At 49.5% G+C, this 17,486-nt stretch overlaps 3 protein-coding genes across 9 annotated transcripts in view; 2 read left to right on the top strand and 1 right to left on the bottom strand.

Moving 5' to 3' along the window:
- Nucleotides 1–6,701, top strand: part of RAB15 (RAB15, member RAS oncogene family) — a 39,980-nt gene extending 33,279 nt beyond the window's left edge. For all 5 annotated transcript variants that reach the window (XM_037984133.2, XM_037984131.2, XM_037984132.2 and 2 more), the window contains exons 3-7: nt 848–908; nt 1,361–1,438; nt 2,119–2,208; nt 3,789–3,854; nt 4,008–6,701. In XM_037984133.2, coding sequence (XP_037840061.1) covers nt 848–908; nt 1,361–1,438; nt 2,119–2,208; nt 3,789–3,854; nt 4,008–4,166 — 454 coding nt within the window. In that variant the 3' untranslated portion in view covers nt 4,167–6,701. The remainder of the gene's footprint in view (nt 1–847; nt 909–1,360; nt 1,439–2,118; nt 2,209–3,788; nt 3,855–4,007) is intronic.
- Nucleotides 6,702–9,085: 2,384 nt separating this feature from the next.
- The window catches only part of CHURC1 (churchill domain containing 1), a 28,887-nt gene continuing 20,486 nt past the window's right edge, over nt 9,086–17,486 (bottom strand). The window contains exon 4 of one of the 2 annotated variants that reach the window (XM_007986981.3): nt 9,086–9,722. In XM_007986981.3, coding sequence (XP_007985172.2) covers nt 9,609–9,722 — 114 coding nt within the window. In that variant the 3' untranslated portion in view covers nt 9,086–9,608. The remainder of the gene's footprint in view (nt 9,723–17,486) is intronic. The other variant, XM_007986982.3, reaches the window with a different exon arrangement.
- GPX2 (glutathione peroxidase 2) lies at nt 9,313–13,727 on the top strand. 2 transcript variants are annotated; one of them, XR_012090985.1, is made up of 2 exons: nt 9,313–9,421; nt 13,171–13,273. XR_012090985.1 is itself a non-coding variant. In XM_007986976.3 (2 exons), exons 1-2 carry the CDS (start codon nt 10,289–10,291, stop codon nt 13,519–13,521), a joined length of 573 nt encoding a protein of 190 aa, XP_007985167.2. In that variant the 5' UTR covers nt 10,270–10,288; the 3' UTR covers nt 13,522–13,727. The 2 variants fall into 2 exon arrangements, 1 of the variants encoding a protein (XP_007985167.2); XM_007986976.3 differs by lacking the exon at nt 9,313–9,421 and adding an exon at nt 10,270–10,510 and having other exon boundaries at nt 13,171–13,727.

Genomic DNA, 17,486 nt, shown 5'->3' with positions numbered 1-17,486 from the left:
GGTGGGGAGGAAGAGGAGGCAGATGTAGGAGGAGAGTACCTCGGGCTGCTCCTTAGCTGCCCCTGCCATGTGTAAAATTCCTAGGCTTCACCTGGGATAACTGACCACCTCTATGATGGAGAGAAGCAAAGTCTCAGAAGCCCATCTCTTCCTATGAGCCTTAATCTCCAACCTCTAAGAAACTTTATGGGATTGACTACAAGCACCAAAGGGCAGGAATGAGAAGGAATTGGCACACTAACCATGGGGAATTAGGATTCCCCATGGATTAGGCTTTGCCCTTGGGCTGTGCCACACGGTGTTAAGATTGGAAGGAAGGAGGCTACACCCCCCATCATTTAGGGCGAGACCCTGAGAGAGTTCCTCAGGACAGCACGGTGCAGTTTCCACAGTAGCAGAGGGTGTTGCTGTGGCTCTCTGCCTGAGTCTTGGAAGCACTGCCTTTGCCAGGGTTTAGAGCTCCCTCTCAATTCCACAGCAGTATGGGCACTGCCTTCAGAGGTCCCATAGGGACTGGGGGTGTGGCAGCATCCCCTGCCAACTCCCATCCAAACAAATCTGGCCACAGTGGCCAGATTCCAGAGAGCTGTCCAAGTCCTGTTCTGGCTGTGGCTTCTGGTGTCTGCCAGGAGGGCAGTTGGCAGGAGGGGCCAAGGCCCTGCAGGCCTGGTCAGCACCAGCACAGATGACCAGGCCTCTGACTGCAGATCCCTGTGGGGATCCAAGCACCTCTGGTTTTTCACCCGGCAGCTCCCCAGTTTTTCCTGCAAGAGGACAGCTCTGCTCTTCCCCTCCCTGTCTGTTCCCATGGTCCCTGCTCCTCTGAGGGACTGGCTTTCTCCCACAGGGACACTGCAGGGCAGGAGAGATACCAGACCATCACAAAGCAGTACTATCGGCGGGCCCAGGTAAGCCACCACGTTGAGGGTTTCAAAGTGGGAAGGTGCCACCCACATTCCCAGCTCTGGGTATCTGAGATGTCTGTGGCATGGATCCCCTAAACATGGTTCGCCTGCTTTGAGGAGTGCAGGGCATCTTTCAGCTGTTCACTGATCATTTGTCTGTCCATTGTTCATGGCTCAGTCACTGCAGGCAGCCCCTGCCCTCACCCCTGATTTCTGCCCTCCATCCTGGGTCAAATATCCGGGTCATAGCATGTGGTGCCTTCCTGCTGTAGAGAGTTCTGTGATGGGCCTGGGAGGCGGCAGTGGTGGGGTCTGACAGAACAGACATTTCTGGGTGCTAAGCAGGGAGAAGGGAGAGTGGGACCCAACCTTTAAGGTTCCACGGCCCTTCTGTCCCCATGACTGCACTCTCTCTGTGCGTATCACATACATCTCTCTATTTCTCTCTCTCTCAGGGGATATTTTTGGTCTATGACATTAGCAGCGAGCGCTCTTACCAGCACATCATGAAGTGGGTCAGTGACGTGGATGAGGTAGGAGATGCCACCTCACTGCTGGGGCGCAGAGAGGGTACCTCACCGGGGAAGGCAAGGCGAGGGCCAGATGGGAAGGCCGGAGCTCTCAGGGTGGGTGAGCAAATGCTTCCAGGAAGCTTTGCCTTCCACAGCCCTGGATGAAGACCTCTGGGTGAGTAAGACATGGGGAAGAGACCGAAGCTGCCATGCCTTCACTCTCCATACCCTGCCAGGCCTCCGTGGCTATGTCTTCCCCAGAAATGAATTAGTTCCAAGTCTGCCCTGTGAGCAGCTTCTTTCCTGGAATCTTGGACCAGATGGAGTTGCAAGATTGGGATCTAGTGCTGGCTCTGCACAATCGCTGTGGAGCCTCGGGAAGCCATTTGAATCCTCTGGGTCCCCAATTCCTGTAGAATGAGGGCTGGACTTACATCCAATGTCCTTTCCAGCTCTGATACCAGTGGTCCAACCCAAGGAAGCACCAGTCTTAGCCAGAGTGTCTTCTACCCTGAGCTGTCCCCATGATACCCTTGAAGTCAGCCATGGCACTTGGGGAAGTCTGGCACCTGCATCCAGTCAGCCCACCCTGTCCCTAGGACTCTGGAATTGGTGGTGGGCTGGAGGCAGTGCAGACTCTGTGGGGAAAATGGGGCAGGGGACAGCACTCACTGGCCGTTCTGCCCATCCTTTGTCCCTAGTACGCACCAGAAGGCGTCCAGAAGATCCTTATTGGGAATAAGGCTGACGAGGAGCAGAAACGGCAGGTGGGAAGAGAGCAAGGGCAGCAGGTAAGTGGAGGGAAAAGGCAAGTCCACCCCAGGTCCTCTGCTGGGCCTCTAGGGCCAGTCCTGAGCACGAGGATCCAGGGGTGGGTTCCCCAGCGGCAAGTCCTCCCACGTGTCCCCAGCACCCCAAGGCCCTGGGGGAGTGGCCATCCTCGGAAGGCTTATTCTCTGGGTTTTAGGACAGAAGCACAGAGATTCGGGGTCCATCCAGAAACAAAGATGTCATAGGCAGCAACTCTCCCAAGTCCAGGTCCCCAAATGCAGGATTGCCCTCTGCTTAAGAGATCATCCCTGTGTTAGTGATGAAGGACTTCAAGTTGTCAACTTCTCTGACAGCATCCAGGCCTAGCTGCCACGTTATGGTCAGGAAATGATCTCCCATTCCACCCCACACTCCCCCACTCCTGTCCTTCTTACCCAGGAAAGAGCCAGGAGGCAAATGAGGAGACAAAGAGCCACAGTTGGAGAAGCCATGGGGGCGGAAAGGGTAGGAGGATGGCACTGAGGAAATGTCCAAGCTTGCAGGGAGACCATCCTCCCAGAGTGCAGAAAGAAATATTGGTCATTAATTTTTTCTTTTTCTTTTTTTCTTTTTTTTTTTTTTTGAGACAGAGTCTCGCTTTGTCACCCAGACTAGAGTGCAGTAGTGCCATCTTGGTTCACTGCAACCTCTGCCTCCTGAGTTCAAGCAATTCTTCTGCCTCAGCCTGCCAAGTAGCTGAGATTACAGGTGCATGCCACCACGCCTGGCTAATTTTTTTGCATTTTTAGTAGAGATGGGGTTTTGCCATATTGGCCAGGCTGGTCTCGAACTCCTCACCTCAGGTGATCCACCAGGTCTCCCAAAGTGCTAGGATTACAGGCGTGAGCCTCCACGCCCAACCAAAATTGGTATTTCTGAGACAAGTTATCCACCCAGTCCATGGATCTCAAGAGTTTTCCTCTCCCTTCTTAGTCAATAGCCTTCCATTAGTACTTAAAATGAAACTGATTGTTTGGTATAAAATATAAGACATGGTCATTGACCAATTTGAAAGTAGAGGCAAAGCCTACTAGGATAGTATTTATTGAGCACTCTATGTGTGGCACTGTGCTAAGCCAAGCGCTTTTAAGTGCATGACCCCATTTAATCATTCCACAACCATGGATGGGAGACACTCTCAGTCTCCTTTAACAGAAGATAAAGCTGGGACTTACAGAGAATGAACAACTTGTCCAAGGTTGCACAGCTAGCCGTCGGTGGCAGTGCTGCTACTCAGGTCTGGGACTGTGGGACTCCAGAGCCCATGTTTTGTATGAAGATGCCACACTGCCACAATGGATGGTGTCTTTATCTCCTGATATATGATTGTGTGTTGAGGGGTGTGGGGTGGCAGCTGGAAGAATGGAGAGGTGTATTTGTGGAGGATCTTCTCCCATTCTCTGCTACCCTGTCTTGGAGCTCCCAGTCCCATCTGAGAAATTATCTACTCTGAGAAATCGTCACAACACAGCATGGTTAAGTGCAGTGGCAGAAGCCTGTGCCTGGTTGTGTGGGCTCCTCCCCTGCCTTACTCTCTTTCAGAAATGTCCTTCTCTTGCAGCTGGCGAAGGAGTATGGCATGGACTTCTATGAAACAAGTGCCTGCACCAACCTCAACATTAAAGAGGTGAGAGCCCTGGCGACCAGGCACCTGCTCTCAGGCTGAGTCCAGCAGAGGCGGGAGGAGGAGCCATAAGATGGACCTCATCCCTTGGGCCCCTGCAGGGTTGCCAGAGGAGAGGAAGAGACACTGGACTAACCTGTGCCCTTTGGTTTCCAGTCATTCACGCGTCTGACGGAGCTGGTACTGCAGGCCCATAGGAAAGAGCTGGAAGGCCTCCGGACACGTGCCAGCAATGAGTTGGCATTGGCAGAGCTGGAGGAGGAGGAGGGCAAACCCGAGGGCCCAGCGAACTCTTCAAAAACCTGCTGGTGCTGAGTCCTGTGTGGGGCACCCCACACGACACCCCTCTTCCCTCAGGAGGCCCGTGGGCAGACAGGGGAGCCGGGGCTTTGCCCTGCTGCTGTCCTCTTGTGTGATGACCCTATTGAGTATCAGTAGCCACTACTCCCCCTGCCTTGCCCTGAGAGAGGCTCTGCTGTCATCTCAAGCAGCCCCTGCCCCCAGCCCGTCCACCCTGGAGTGGTCTTCTTCAGCCTGTTTCCCCAGCCACAGGCCTGCTATGACCCCCATGATGTGCCGCAAGCACCGACTCACCACCCCGCACCCCCCAGACAACGGCCGGGGCTGGAGTCCAGGCCACATTCAGCTCCTCCTTTCTCTGTGCATCTTGTCTCCTCTCGGCTTTTTCTCTCTTCCCCTACTTCTCTTTCTCTGACCCCTCCCCTCCAGTGCGTTTCGTTATGAAAGCCCCTCAAACCCCCTCCCCTGTGTGTCCTGCTGTATGGCGGCTGTCGCAGCTCGTTTTCCTTCCTTCCTAACCTGTCCGAGGGGATAGACCCAGTCTTGTGGGGAGGTTCCACCCTTGGATCCAGGAAGAACCCTCCACCCTGCCTCGTGGGTGGGCCAAAGGCTACAGGGTGCTTCTTCCTCTTACCCTCCCCACTGTCCTTCATGTGCCATGGGCCTGCCTCCCCAGTGACCTGCGAAAGTGGAGCATCGAGGTAGGAAGGAAACGGCAACCGGGGAGTCCTTGAGCCTGGGGCCGCCCTACCTCTACCCACTCCCCCTCCAGAGCTTTGCCCTTGCTTGGCTGCCCGCCTGCCCCTTTGGGGAAGTGAGCTCAGAGGCAGGTGCTTCAGAGAAGGAAACAAAATGAGGGGTGGCAGGGATAAAAAGTCACCTCCATTCTCTACCTCCCATGCAGCATGAACACAATTTCTCTCCACCTGACTCCTGAATTTAAAGACGTGGACCAAGGCCTGTGGGTACTCCAGGGGCAAGGAGAGCCCTGGGGTCAGTGACACTGTCAGGCCAACCATGCACTCCAGAAAGGGCAGCATTTGGAAATGAAGGACTTGTATCAGGTTAAGAACAAGGGAGAGCTGGCCAGGGATGGCAGTTTGCACAGCAGAGGGGAATGTAGCAACAGCAGGGCCTCCTGGGCCCCATCTTCCATTTCTTAGGTAAGAAGAGCATTTCCTCAGACTCCCAGGCAGAGGACTGAGCCCAGCCTTCAGCAACCAAGGTTCTCCTGGGACCCAAAGTTTATGGGAAAAGGGCAAATCCTTCATGGGAAGAGAGAAGGAAGGCCCTGGGTAGAAACGCTTGGTGCTGTTCTCTTCGGCCTTTAAGACAAAGCGCTCATCTTGCCCTCCAGCTCCCGATAGGCTTGAGGGTTTGCCAACTGCACTGTGGCTACAGGTGGAGGGAAGAGGACTCCCTCCTCCAGAGTGCTATGTTCAGGAAGTTTCTTTAACCCCATATGGCCCAAGAGTAGCTTGTAGGAGGCCCTTTGAAGATGGAACAAGTAATTTACCAGTCCTACTGGGGTTTCTGCCCACCTTCCCAAGGTGGGCGAGGCCTAGGAAGAGAGCTGTTCTTAAGCCACACATTAGCTGCATTGCGTGGCTGCAGCCAAAACAAAGAACTGGGTATTGAGCATTCATCAACTAAGGACCAAAATCCAGGGCACACATATGTGAAGGGTAAGAACCCCACTTCCTTACTCCTCCAAAAAGAGGTGGGGATAGAACCACCAAACCTTTCCTCCTGACTTACCAAACCAGGAAACAGCAGGAGAGGGTGGCTCAGGACTTAGGGACAGGGTATGGGTTAGATAGTGGAAAGCAAAGGAGAGCAGGAAGTTATAAATCACTGGTTAATGAGAAACGGAGAGAGCTGACTCTAGGTTGAAGCTGTGACTAGGCTGGAGTTGCTTCCTTGAGGATGGACTCCTTGGTACCAAGACCTATGCCACATCACACTGGGGCTAGGGAGGTGGGTGATGCCAGCCCTCAGTCTGTCTTCAGCCAGGGACTTGAGAAGTTATATTGGGCAGTGGCTCCAACCTGTGGACCAGTATTTCAGCTTTCCTTGAAGGTCAGGCAGGGTGCCATTCATTGTCTTTCTCTCCTAGCCCCTTCAGGAAAGAAGGACTATATTTGTATTGTACCCTAGGGGTTCTGGAAGGGAAAACATGGAATCGGGATTCTATAGACTGATAGGCCCTATCCCCACAAGGGCCATGACTGGGAAAAGGTACGGGAGCAGAAGGAGAATCGGGATTTTAGGGTGTAGCTACGCTCACCCTAAACTTCTGGTGGCCTGGGGCATGTCTTGAGGCCCAGACTGTTGAGCAGGCTCTGCTGGCCTGTTTACTCGTCACCACCTCTGCACCTGCTGTATTGAGACTCCAGCCAGCCCCAGGCACGCCACCTGCTCCTGAGCCCCCACTATCTCCCTGTGACGGGTGAACTTCGTGTACTGTGTCTTGGGTCCATATATGAATTGTGAGCAGGGTTCATCTATTTTAAACACAGATGTTTACAAAATAAAGACTATTTCAAACCACCGGTGTGGCTGCCTGGATGAGTCCCTGGGGGTAGGTTTCACTTGGACCCTGGCAGTGATGTGGGAGGGAGAGAGGCAGTGCTGGTAGAAGCGGCTCCAGAAGTGATGAAGGCAACAGCAGTTGTCTTCCCTTCTCTACCTTCCCTAGCGCCACCTGCAGGGAGGCCCAAAGAAAAGCCCCGTTGCCCTGGCACTGCAGAAATAAGATGAAACACAGTTATTGAGAGGATGCTGAACATCTATGAGCAGGAATATTTTTTTTGTTTTGTTTTTTGTTTTTTTTGAGACGGAGTCTCGCTCTGTTGCCCAGGCTGGAGTGCAGTGGTGCGATCTCGGCTCACTGCAAGCTCTGCCTCCTGGGTTCACGCCATTGTCATTTTAGTAGAGATGGTTTCACCATGTTAGCCAGGATGAATGAGCAGGTTTTAAAGCCAAGATGGTCTCATCTGTTTGTGTGGGTGAGGAATGGGTCTTCCTGAAGGCATGAAGAGGGACTGGATAATCTTTCAGATTTGTGATTGGATACCTCAGGGGAGCAGAGGCAGACTGGGAGCTCAGGACTGCAGGTATTTCATACTTTGGGATATGGAATTGATGGAGGTGGAGAATATTGGGGATAAGGATTGAATGAAGAAAGGAGTAGGACAATGCAGGACAATAGTAGTCTTAAGATCTTCACTACACTTTACAGGGCACTAGTGATAGATAAACTCTTCTGACCCTAACCATCACTGTGTGAGATGGGGAGGGTGGTTATCTATCCATGTCCCACAGGCAAGGAAACAGATGCTCAGAGAACTTAAAGATTTGGCCGGGTGCAGTGGCTCATGCCTGTAATCCCAACTCTCTGGGAGGCTGAGGCAGGAGGATTGCTTGAGCCCAAGAGTTTGGGACCAGCCTGGGCAACACAGACACCGTCTCTAGAAAAAATTAGCTGAGGGTGGTGGCTTGTGAGGCTGAGGCCAGTGGATCACTTGAGCCCAGAAGGTCAAGGCTGCAGTTGCCCCATTGCACTCCAGCCTGGGTGACAGACAGAGACCCTGTCTCAATAAAAAGAGCTTAAAGATTTGCCTAAGGGTCCCAAGTAACAGTGGCAGAATTGTGGTTGGAAACCACTGAATTGGAATCACTGGAGGGCAAAGTTTTGGCATCTCTAGAAAAATCCCTACAAACAATTCTCATTTATAGTCAGAATTAAGAACTACCAACCCAGGCTTTCTGCCTAAGCCAGTGCTGTGTCCAGAGCAAGCACTGTCCTGCAGAAAGCCATGAGAATCACACGCTGTTTAGTGTATACTTAAAAGTTGTAAGCTTTCGGAAAGTGAGGCCAGTTTGAGGTAAACTTGGAGACAGAGATATTTTAGGAGAGCCTCACCAAGTATATTCCATTAGGAAAGGTGAGAACTGAGCCGAGATCGCACCACTGCACTCCAGCCTGGGCAACAGAGTGAGACTCCGTCTCAAAAAAAAGAGTCTAAAGGGTCCAAGGTCACACCAGGAGAAAAGGGATGGCATGTACCTAAGGAAGAGGGAACCCCCCACTACAGAAGCTCAGGAACTCCTATGGCTTTCTTGAAGAAGGCTTGCAAAAGAGCAGAGAATAAGAGGTGTCTCTGGAGGCCCAGAGAGTACTAGTGGGAAGCTCTTGGTATGCACATAAATCTGGCAGGTTACAGTTTTGCCCACTATCAGTGCCAAGTCCTTTTGACTCAGTGGCTTGGTAGGGACTCTTATTGGTTGTTTCTAGGAACTCCACCCAGCTTCAGCAGGGGACACACTTCCCCCTACACTGACTGTCACTCCTTCTGCCCACTTAGGTAATGGAAACTTGTTTTTAGGGAGCAGTCAGCTGAGACACATGGTCCCTATGTACTTGAACAGCCATAGAAAAGCTGCAAGGCAGCTCGGTCGGTGCTCCCTGGCGAGTAGCTCCTTCATCTCATCTCAACAAATCAGATTCTCAAGACCAGCTGCTCCCCAGACTTGCTTATTCTTTGTTCAAGGAGACAGTTCCCAATGGATGACACCCTGTGAAAACACTCTAGTAAACATTTGCTTTGTTATTGAAATTTCACTCTAAAATCCCAAAGCTAGGTCAAACCCCATTGCTAGTTTTACTGAGGAAGAAATCAAGGCTTTTTATTTTTATTTTTTGTGAAACGGAGTCTGCTCTGTCGCCCAGGCTGGAGTGCAGTGGCCAGATCTCAGCTCACTGCAAGCTCCTCCTCCCGGGTTTACGCCATTCTCCTGCCTCAGCCTCCGGAGTAGCTGGGACTACAGGCGCCCGCCATCTTGCCCGGCTAGTTTTTTGTATTTTTTAGTAGAGACGGGGTTTCACCGTGTTAGCCAGGATGGTCTCGATCACCTGACCTCGTGATCCGCCCACCTCGGCCTCCCAAAGTGCTGGGATTACAGGCTTGAGCCACCGCGCCCGGCTCAAGGCATTTTAAAAGAGTAACTTGTTGAGTTGGCGGGTGCTTGGAAGAATAAAGTGGCTTAGGGTCTTTTCAGTTTCTGTGGCTTCCAGGGGTCCTCTGAGATGGCCCTTAGCAGACGTCCTGCGATGCACTGCATGGCTCTTGCTGAAAGCATCAGGGTGGCCTGCCTGCGTCTGGAACAACAGCAGTTTCAACTTCCTCCACACTTCCTTCTCTGGGAAGGTGACCAGCACAAACCCGCTCTGAAAAGTCTTGGGGACTGAATCTCTGTCTGAGAGGGAGGTAGGTGCAGTTCACCCACCTGTTCTGTGACTCCTCTTCACCATTCTCGCGGCAACGACTGAGCCTCATGACTTGGGGGCTGGGGGATGAGGTGGAGGTGGGGGATATAATATAGGAGACGGTACAGTGCAGGGGCAGAGGCCGGTGTGTTCTCCAGGACAAGTGGCACCACACACTGAAAAACTTCTCAAGATAAACACAACTTTGTCTCTTCAGCCTGGCAAGAGCTGAGGCACTGAAAGCTTATTTTTTCCCCTAGAAAATGACATGCTCTCCTCCTAAGGGTCCCTTTGATTTTGTCCTGGTGGAAAGCAACAAAAAGAACGTGAACAGGAATATGTATATTTCAGTTGTCATCTGAGTCCTGTGGACCGGAGGCTCAGTTCTCTTTATCTTTCAGATCTCCGCAGACCCTGCCCTCTCTCTGTACAATTCAGAGATTGACACTCAGCAGGCATTCAATAAATGTCTGTGTCAAGTGAGAACAGCTTGATGGGGCCAAGTAGGAGTCAATCCTGCATCCCTCCCTCCCTTTTTTTCCTCTCCATTCGACCTTTAGGGCTCTGGTTTCCTGTAAGTAGTGAATTATTTACCTCTGCTCATAGATATCAAATTGGCCCTTCCCAGGGTGCAGCAGGGTGGGGTGGGGAGGCGGCTTTGTTCAGTCTGTTAATAGGAGGAGCAAACCTCCTTGTTCAAACAGCACTTACAGGTGGGGGCCTGTTTTTGCTAAGTCATCCTGGGGATGCTCAAAGCTCCATTGTTAGATCCTTCTGTCCTCCTTCCTAGCTCCTCCTTCCTCCCCACACCTCGAATAGACTCATAAGGGGCTCAGGCCTCTCTGCGGGGCTCACTCTGCGCTTCACCATGGCTTTCATTGCCAAGTCCTTCTATGACCTCAGTGCCATCAGCCTGGATGGGGAGAAGGTAGATTTCAATACGTTCCGGGGCAGGGCCGTGCTGATTGAGAATGTGGCTTCGCTCTGAGGCACAACCACTCGGGACTTCACCCAGCTCAACGAGCTGCAATGCCGCTTTCCCAGGCGCCTGGTGGTCCTTGGCTTCCCTTGCAACCAATTTGGACATCAGGTGAGGGGTCCCTCCTTGTAGTGCACCAAAGGTGTTGGGTTGGTGTAGCTAAAGTGGGATAAGGGGAGAGGCTGAATGACCATGTTGGAGTGTCTGGAATAATGGGGTATGTTTTGTTAAGCTAGGTCTTTAGGTGCATGTGACATACCAAGGGAAGGTATGTATTTTTTAAGATTAAACACTGAGGCTGTGTGATTTTTATAGTTTACTATCTTTCTACTATATTACTCCATGAGGGCTGGTGCCAGGTCTGTGTTTCTCTCCACTGTGTCCTCAGTGCCTAGGGCATAGAAAGCACTCATTAAGTATTTGTTGAATAAATGAGTGGAGAAAATAGAGGCCAGGAATCAAACAAGAATTGGACAGACTCAAGAGATCTTAGCTCTAGCTGGACTTGGTTTTGCTATTTAATGGCTCTGTGCCCTCGGAAAGGGTGCTTCATTTTTCGGTTTAGTTTCCTCATCTGTAAACTGGGGATAATACCACTTAGCTCATAGGATTATGATGTTTAGGGGATAGGATATACATAAGTAACTTGAAGAATATTAAGTACTTTGCAAATGCAAGAAAATTGATTATTTAGATTGAGGATGATTTTTGTTGGTTTAAATTAGCCAAGTGGAAAGAGAATAAGCGGGAAAGAGAAAGGTTTTCAACAGGCACGTGCCTCCTGTGGGCATCACATGAACCTCTCTATTTCAGATTAATGGGTCAAGTTGTTATAGATCTTCAACCCACACACCTCGAGTTCTCTTTTAGGGGTTCTTCTATTTCCACCTATGATTTTAATGTACAAGCAGGGAGAATGAACCCAAGTGAATCCTCTCATTATAATCCCCTTAGTTCAATTCACAGTGGCATGAAGGCGCGGAAGAGAGGAAAGCAGGAAGGCTGAAGCATCACTGGCTGTGACAAACCTGAGCCCAAACTGTTCACTGCTCTCACTGTTCTTCCCTAAGTTTTCTGTCTGGCCTTCTAGAGCAGGAGAGATAGGACTGGCAAACCGTCTTTCGAGATGTCCCTCCAGCCCCAGAAGTACCTCCAGCCTCACACCATCACTTCAGCCTAGCAAGTTCTGGAGGGAATCTATAACCTACCAGGAGCCAGCCAGCCATTTGCATTAAGAAATAGAAGTCTGCCAGGGTGCAGAGGCTCACACTTACAATCCCAGCACTTTGGGAGGCTAAGGTGGGCAGATTGCTTGAGCTCAGGAGTTCAAGATTAGCCGGAGCAACATGGTGAAACCTTGCCTCTACAAAAATTGCAAAAATTAGCCAGGCGCGGTGGCATGTGCCTATAGTCTCAGCTACTTGGGAGGCTGAAGTGGGAGGATCGCTTGAGCCTGGGAAGCCGAGGCTACAGTGAGCTATGATTGTGCCACCGCACCCAGCCTAGGTAACAGAGTGAGGCCCTGTCTCAGGAAAAAAAACAAAAACAGAGAAGTCTACTAGACATCAGCTCTGGGCTCATGATGTCATGATGGCCTGGAACTGACTGAACTAGTTTGTTCTCACAGGTCAGAAGCAGGAACTTTCTCCCAGAGGAAGATATCTGCCTCTTAAATTGGAAAGGCAGAGGTGGAAAAGAAGGGTTCCCACGGGCCTTCTGGGTTGTCATGAGTGGGGATGCTGAGAGGGAATAGGACAGGGATGGCAGTGGGGAGGGAAAGGCAGGGACCAGGTTTTGAGCCAAAGCATGCATAGCTGAGAGCAGTGAGTGGACAGGAGGTGCGGCAGTCTTTGGGTAGCAGCCTACTCATGAAAAGAATGATAACTACATACAACCTTTAGCCATCAAGCACTTATTTCCTCAATGCCCCCTCCCCCTGGCCTATTCCCGAACCCTAAATCCTGTATCCTATTTAGTTCACTCCTGTTGGTACTAAGTAGTTCCATTTAGAGTACACATTCATTGTTGCCTTGAACTTGCTCTGCTGTTATGGCACCTGAAAATTAGAAGTCCTTGGATGGGGGTCTTCCTTCATCAAAGCTTCTTCCTATTTGTACTTCAGTTCTAGGACAAGGCAAGAAGAAAGCAAGAAGCTGTAAATCCCATTCCTCTGGGTCTCAATTTCACCCTCAGTTCAAGGAGCTGAATAGGCAGAGGCAAAGGCTATACTCAACACATGTGCAATTGAAAGCAGGCGAGGCAAAACCAGGGCAGAGGGAAAGGGGGTGTGTGTGTAGGTATGGATATATGGGAAGGTAGGTCGGTAGATTAGTTGAAGAGGAGGTTCTAAGCAGTATAACCTAACCCTCTTTTCTCTTTCTTCTGCTTCAAACACCTTAAGAACTGCTCAGGGTAGACTGGAGACAAAAGCAACAGCTCAGAAGTGCTAAATCTTGAAGAGCAGCCAAAGCATGGGCAACAAAGTGAGACCTCATCTCTACAAAAAAAAAAAAAATTAGCCGGGCATGGTGCCCTATGTCTGTAGTCTCAGCTACTAAAGAGGCTGAGGCAGGAGGAATGCTTGAGCCCAGAGATTCAAGGCTGCAGCGAGTGACACCTTGTCTGTCTGTCAATCTCTCTCTCTCTCTCCCCCTCACAGTGAAAAAGAATGATCCTGGGAAGGGAGTGTAGGAGGGTGAAAGAGTTTCATGTTGTGGATCCTTCTTTTCCCCCATCCCTTGTCCATGCTCTTTATCTTTTTCCTTCCCTAGGAGAACTGTCAGAATGAGGAGATCCTGAACAGTCTCAAGTATGTCCGTCCTGGGGGTGGATACCAGCCTACCTTCACCCTCGTCCAAAAATGTGAGGTGAATGGGCAGAATGAGCATCCTGTCTTCGCCTACCTGAAGGACAAGCTCCCCTACCCTCATGATGACCCATTTTCCCTCATGACCGATCCCAAGCTCATCATTTGGAGCCCCGTGCGCCGTTCAGATGTGGCCTGGAACTTTGAGAAGTTCCTCATAGGGCCAGAGGGAGAGCCCTTCCGACGCTACAGCCGCACCTTCCCAACCATCAACATTGAGCCTGACATCAAGCGCCTCCTTAAAGTTGCCATATAGACATGAGCTTCTCAGCACACAGATCTACTCCATCCAGTCCTGAGGAGCCTCAGGATGTAGCATGCCCCCAGGAGACACTGCTGGACCTCAGCATTCCCTTGATACCAGTCCCCTTCACTGCAGAGCCTTGTCTTTCCTCTCTGTTTCCTTTTCCTCTCCCAACCCTCTGGTTGGTGATTCAACTTGGGCTGTAAGACTTGGGTAAGCTCTGGGCCTTCACAGAATGATGGCACCTTCCTAAACCCTCATGGGTGGTGTCTGAGAGGCGTGAAGGGCCTGAAGCCACCCTGCTAGAAGAAACCAATAAAGGGCACGTGTGGAAATGGCCAGACTCTGTGTGTCTTCTTTGACAGAGGGCAGAGGGAAGCTACAAACTGCAGGTGGGATAGAGGAGCTGCTAGCACGCAAAGCTTTGGGAGGGGAGGATCTGATGTATCAAGGGATGCCCTAATTACTGACTGGAAAGCAAGCTCTGGCCAAGGTCTGCGGTGGCAGTTGGAGTTATGGGAAATGTGAATTATATTATTCCTTTACAGCTCTTCTTCAGAATTGGGGAAAAAGAGAAAGTGATAATGGGAGGTAGGGGAGGAAAAGACAATGAGCCCTTTGGGGATACTGGGAGGCTGTTAGGAGGATTACAGTCAGAAAGACATCAATAGCACTGTGGGTACTGGGTCAACTAGATCTGACTTGTGCCTTGGGAAATTCCTGGGAAGTCAGCTTAATGTTTACTGATAGCAACGGCATAGAGGGTGTAGTGAGAACACAAAGAGCACTTTATCTTCTTCCTGATCATCAAATCTCTCCAGTGTTTGATCCTTTGCTAGACTGACCCTCCCTTTGAAAGTTCATGGCCTGGGTGTGATGGCTCACGCCTGTAATCCCAGCACTTTGGGAGGCCAAGGCAGGTGGATCACTTGAGGTCAGGAGTTTGAGACCAGCCTGGCCAACATGATGAAACCCTGTCTCTACTAAAAATACGAAAAAATTAGCCAGGTGTGGTGGTGCACGCCTGTAATACCAACTACTAGGGAGGCTGAGGTGGGAGACTTGTTTGAACCCGGGAGGTGGAGGCTGCAGTGAGCCAAGATGGCGGCGCCACTACACTCCAGCCTGGGTGACAGAGTGAGATTTCATCTTTAAATAAATATATAAATAAATAAAGTTCACATTACACCCTCATTCTTCTCAAACTCACATATTCACAAATTCAGGCTAGAGACAAATAGAGGCAGGAATGATTGGACTCATTTCTTCCTCCGTAAGAAGGAAGGGGTTGGGGATGGGAGAGAGCCTCCCTTCAGAGTCAGGCTGTTTATAATCTGCCATTTGCAACATCATTGTTCCTCACCGTGAGGACAGTTTTGCTCAGAGGCCTTGCAAGGATGGTGTCCCAATTCCTCATCCAGTGCAGACATAATCAAAACATACCCCCACCGCCAAAGTCAGGTTCTATTATGGTTTGGAAAAGATACCTGCTGAGGGTCACTGCCTGTCACCTTGCCCCACAGACTTCATCCTGGAAACTTCTCATTTCACCATCCCTTCTTTGACCACTAGATGGAATATTTTCACTTCTATTCACTGAAGCCCTGAAGGGACAGTTTTCCAAACTGGACACACTGCCTGAGAATCCCAATGCTGAAGGGAAAATGTCTTTCCTTTAATTGTTCTGCTTACCCTAACCATTTTCTAAGCACTTGCATCATATGAGAGTGAATGTGGAATAGATGTTTAAGATCCCCACTGTCTGACCTTCAACTAAACCTGTCATCAACAGAGCTTTATTTCAAAAGGGTAACCTGAGTATTACAGTGGAAATCCTCTGGCACCCTTCTGCAGGGCCTTCTGCTAACTTAAGGCTACCCTTAACTTCACTCTTGAAACCTCAAGCCTTTCATATTCCCGCTCTGAAAGCCAACAGCTGGGGTATGAATGATTATGGGGCAGGACCATGTACCGATTTTAGAGCAGTAATTGCAGACAAGTTGCTTTCCTGACAAATAGAGAATTCTTGTTGAAAGGTAGTCATCATCTTGACAGTACCATAGCCTGTTGTTACATCCAGTAACAGAGCCAGCTATCTGGGGTGTTGGAAACATGCTACCGGCAGCTTAGAGCCTGATACACCAGTACAATGTGTTCGGTCTTTCCCTTGAGGCCCAAGTTCAAAGAATTATTTAGGGATTCCCAAAGGAATGAGAATTACAGTATAAGTGATTTTGCAGAAAGTCAAGAGAGGGCCATAAAGCTAGAATGAGGGCTCCTCACTTGGGAGGGGAAATGCTCTTTGCTTCAGACAGAACCTGATCTGTTTCGCTCAGGAGGAAACAGGGAAGGCAAGACTGAAGGATCCTGTTTTATAAGGATGTTTAGCTTTACCAAATATTTAGGTGTGCTGTTGTTAAAATGAAGAGAAATTAGAAAGTGTTTCCTTTCCTTTATTCTTCATCTTGTTTGTCCCCCTTATCATCCTCAGAAGTATTAGCTTGTGGTCATAAACAGACAAGGCAAAGCTTTAAAATAGCACCCACTTTTCTAGATAAACAAAAATCTTTTAATCAAATTTCCCTAGGGGCACTCAGAAGGAGGGGGAAGTCTCATTAACAACTTTCCCAGAAGTACTGAGATAATGCTATTCAATTCAGAGGAGGGACAGAAAGAATCACTAACCTGAGGGCTCTCACAGAAAAAAAAAAAAGACAAAAACAGAGCTTGGAACAAGTGATTTTAGGAGGCCAAGGCACAGACAGTGAAATTGATAATTATCTCCATGACTATGTTCCCATAGCTATCCCTCCTTAGTTTATGAGACACTGAGGCCCAGTGTGGTGGCTCAAGCTTGTAATCCCAACACTTTGGGAGGTTGAGGTGGGAAGATGGCCTGAGCCCAGAAATGAGACCAGCCTGGGCAACACAGTGAGACCTAATCTCTACAAAAAATAAAAAAAATTGGCTGAGCATGGTGATGTACACCTGCAGTGGTTTCAGCTACTCAGGAGGCTAAAGTGGGAGAATTGCTTGGGCCTGGGAGCTCAAGGCTGCAGTGAGCTATGATTGCACCACTGCACTCTAGCCTGGGTGACAGAGTGAGACCCTGTCTCAAAAACACTGAGCCAAACTCTACAACTTTATTACAATCACCATCACAACCATCATCCAAACTACCATTCATTTAATACTTACTATGGGCACAGACTGTGCTAGGTACTTTATATACACTAGGTTATTTAATCCTCATACAGATCCCATGAAAACTTCTTACTTCTATTAAAAGAAAAGTTAATTGGGCAAGACACCTGCCAAGGACATAGAGCTTAGGAAGTAGCAAAGCTGAAAGTTAAACCCAGGTCAGTCTGACTCCAAAGCCTCTACTCTAACCACAACACAACAGTGCTTTCTTCTAGCTCAGATTTTTCTTCATAAAGACCACTGACAGCTGCCTGCACACAGCATTAGATTTAAAAATCATTAGATTTAAAAATTCTGTGGAGGCATGATGGTTTCCAGTTTTCCACTGAAGACACTGAGGTACAGACAGGATAAGTGACTTGCCCAGTGTCCCATCACTAGCAGGTGACAAAGTTAATTCTAGACCCAGATCTTTTAGTTCCTTTTCTATCCAACTATACTGTATCTTACAACAGTCTTGTACTACAGTAAAAAAACCATACATTTTAAAATTGAGAGCCTCAAATAACTAGCCCTGCCCACAAAATGAAAGAATGAAACAGAAAGGACTTTTGATACACAGAGATAAAGGATAGTGAGCATAAACCTCTTCATGGTAACTTACAAATAACAAGCCATATGCCCAAGCTATCACGTGTCAATTAGTCAGTATTGGGAGAACCTAAAACCACGTGAGAAAGAGCTAGATCAAACAAAACAACAAATACTGGCTGAGCTTTTAATTTCAAGAGCCTAACTAGCCAGACCTGTACATCAGAGAATGATTAGACAAA

This window comes from Chlorocebus sabaeus, chromosome 24, assembly GCF_047675955.1.
Source record: "Chlorocebus sabaeus isolate Y175 chromosome 24, mChlSab1.0.hap1, whole genome shotgun sequence".
NCBI classification, from domain to species: domain Eukaryota; kingdom Metazoa; phylum Chordata; class Mammalia; order Primates; family Cercopithecidae; genus Chlorocebus; species Chlorocebus sabaeus.
Note: the sequence above shows the minus strand (reverse complement) of the source record. Positions and strands in the feature narration are given on the sequence as shown.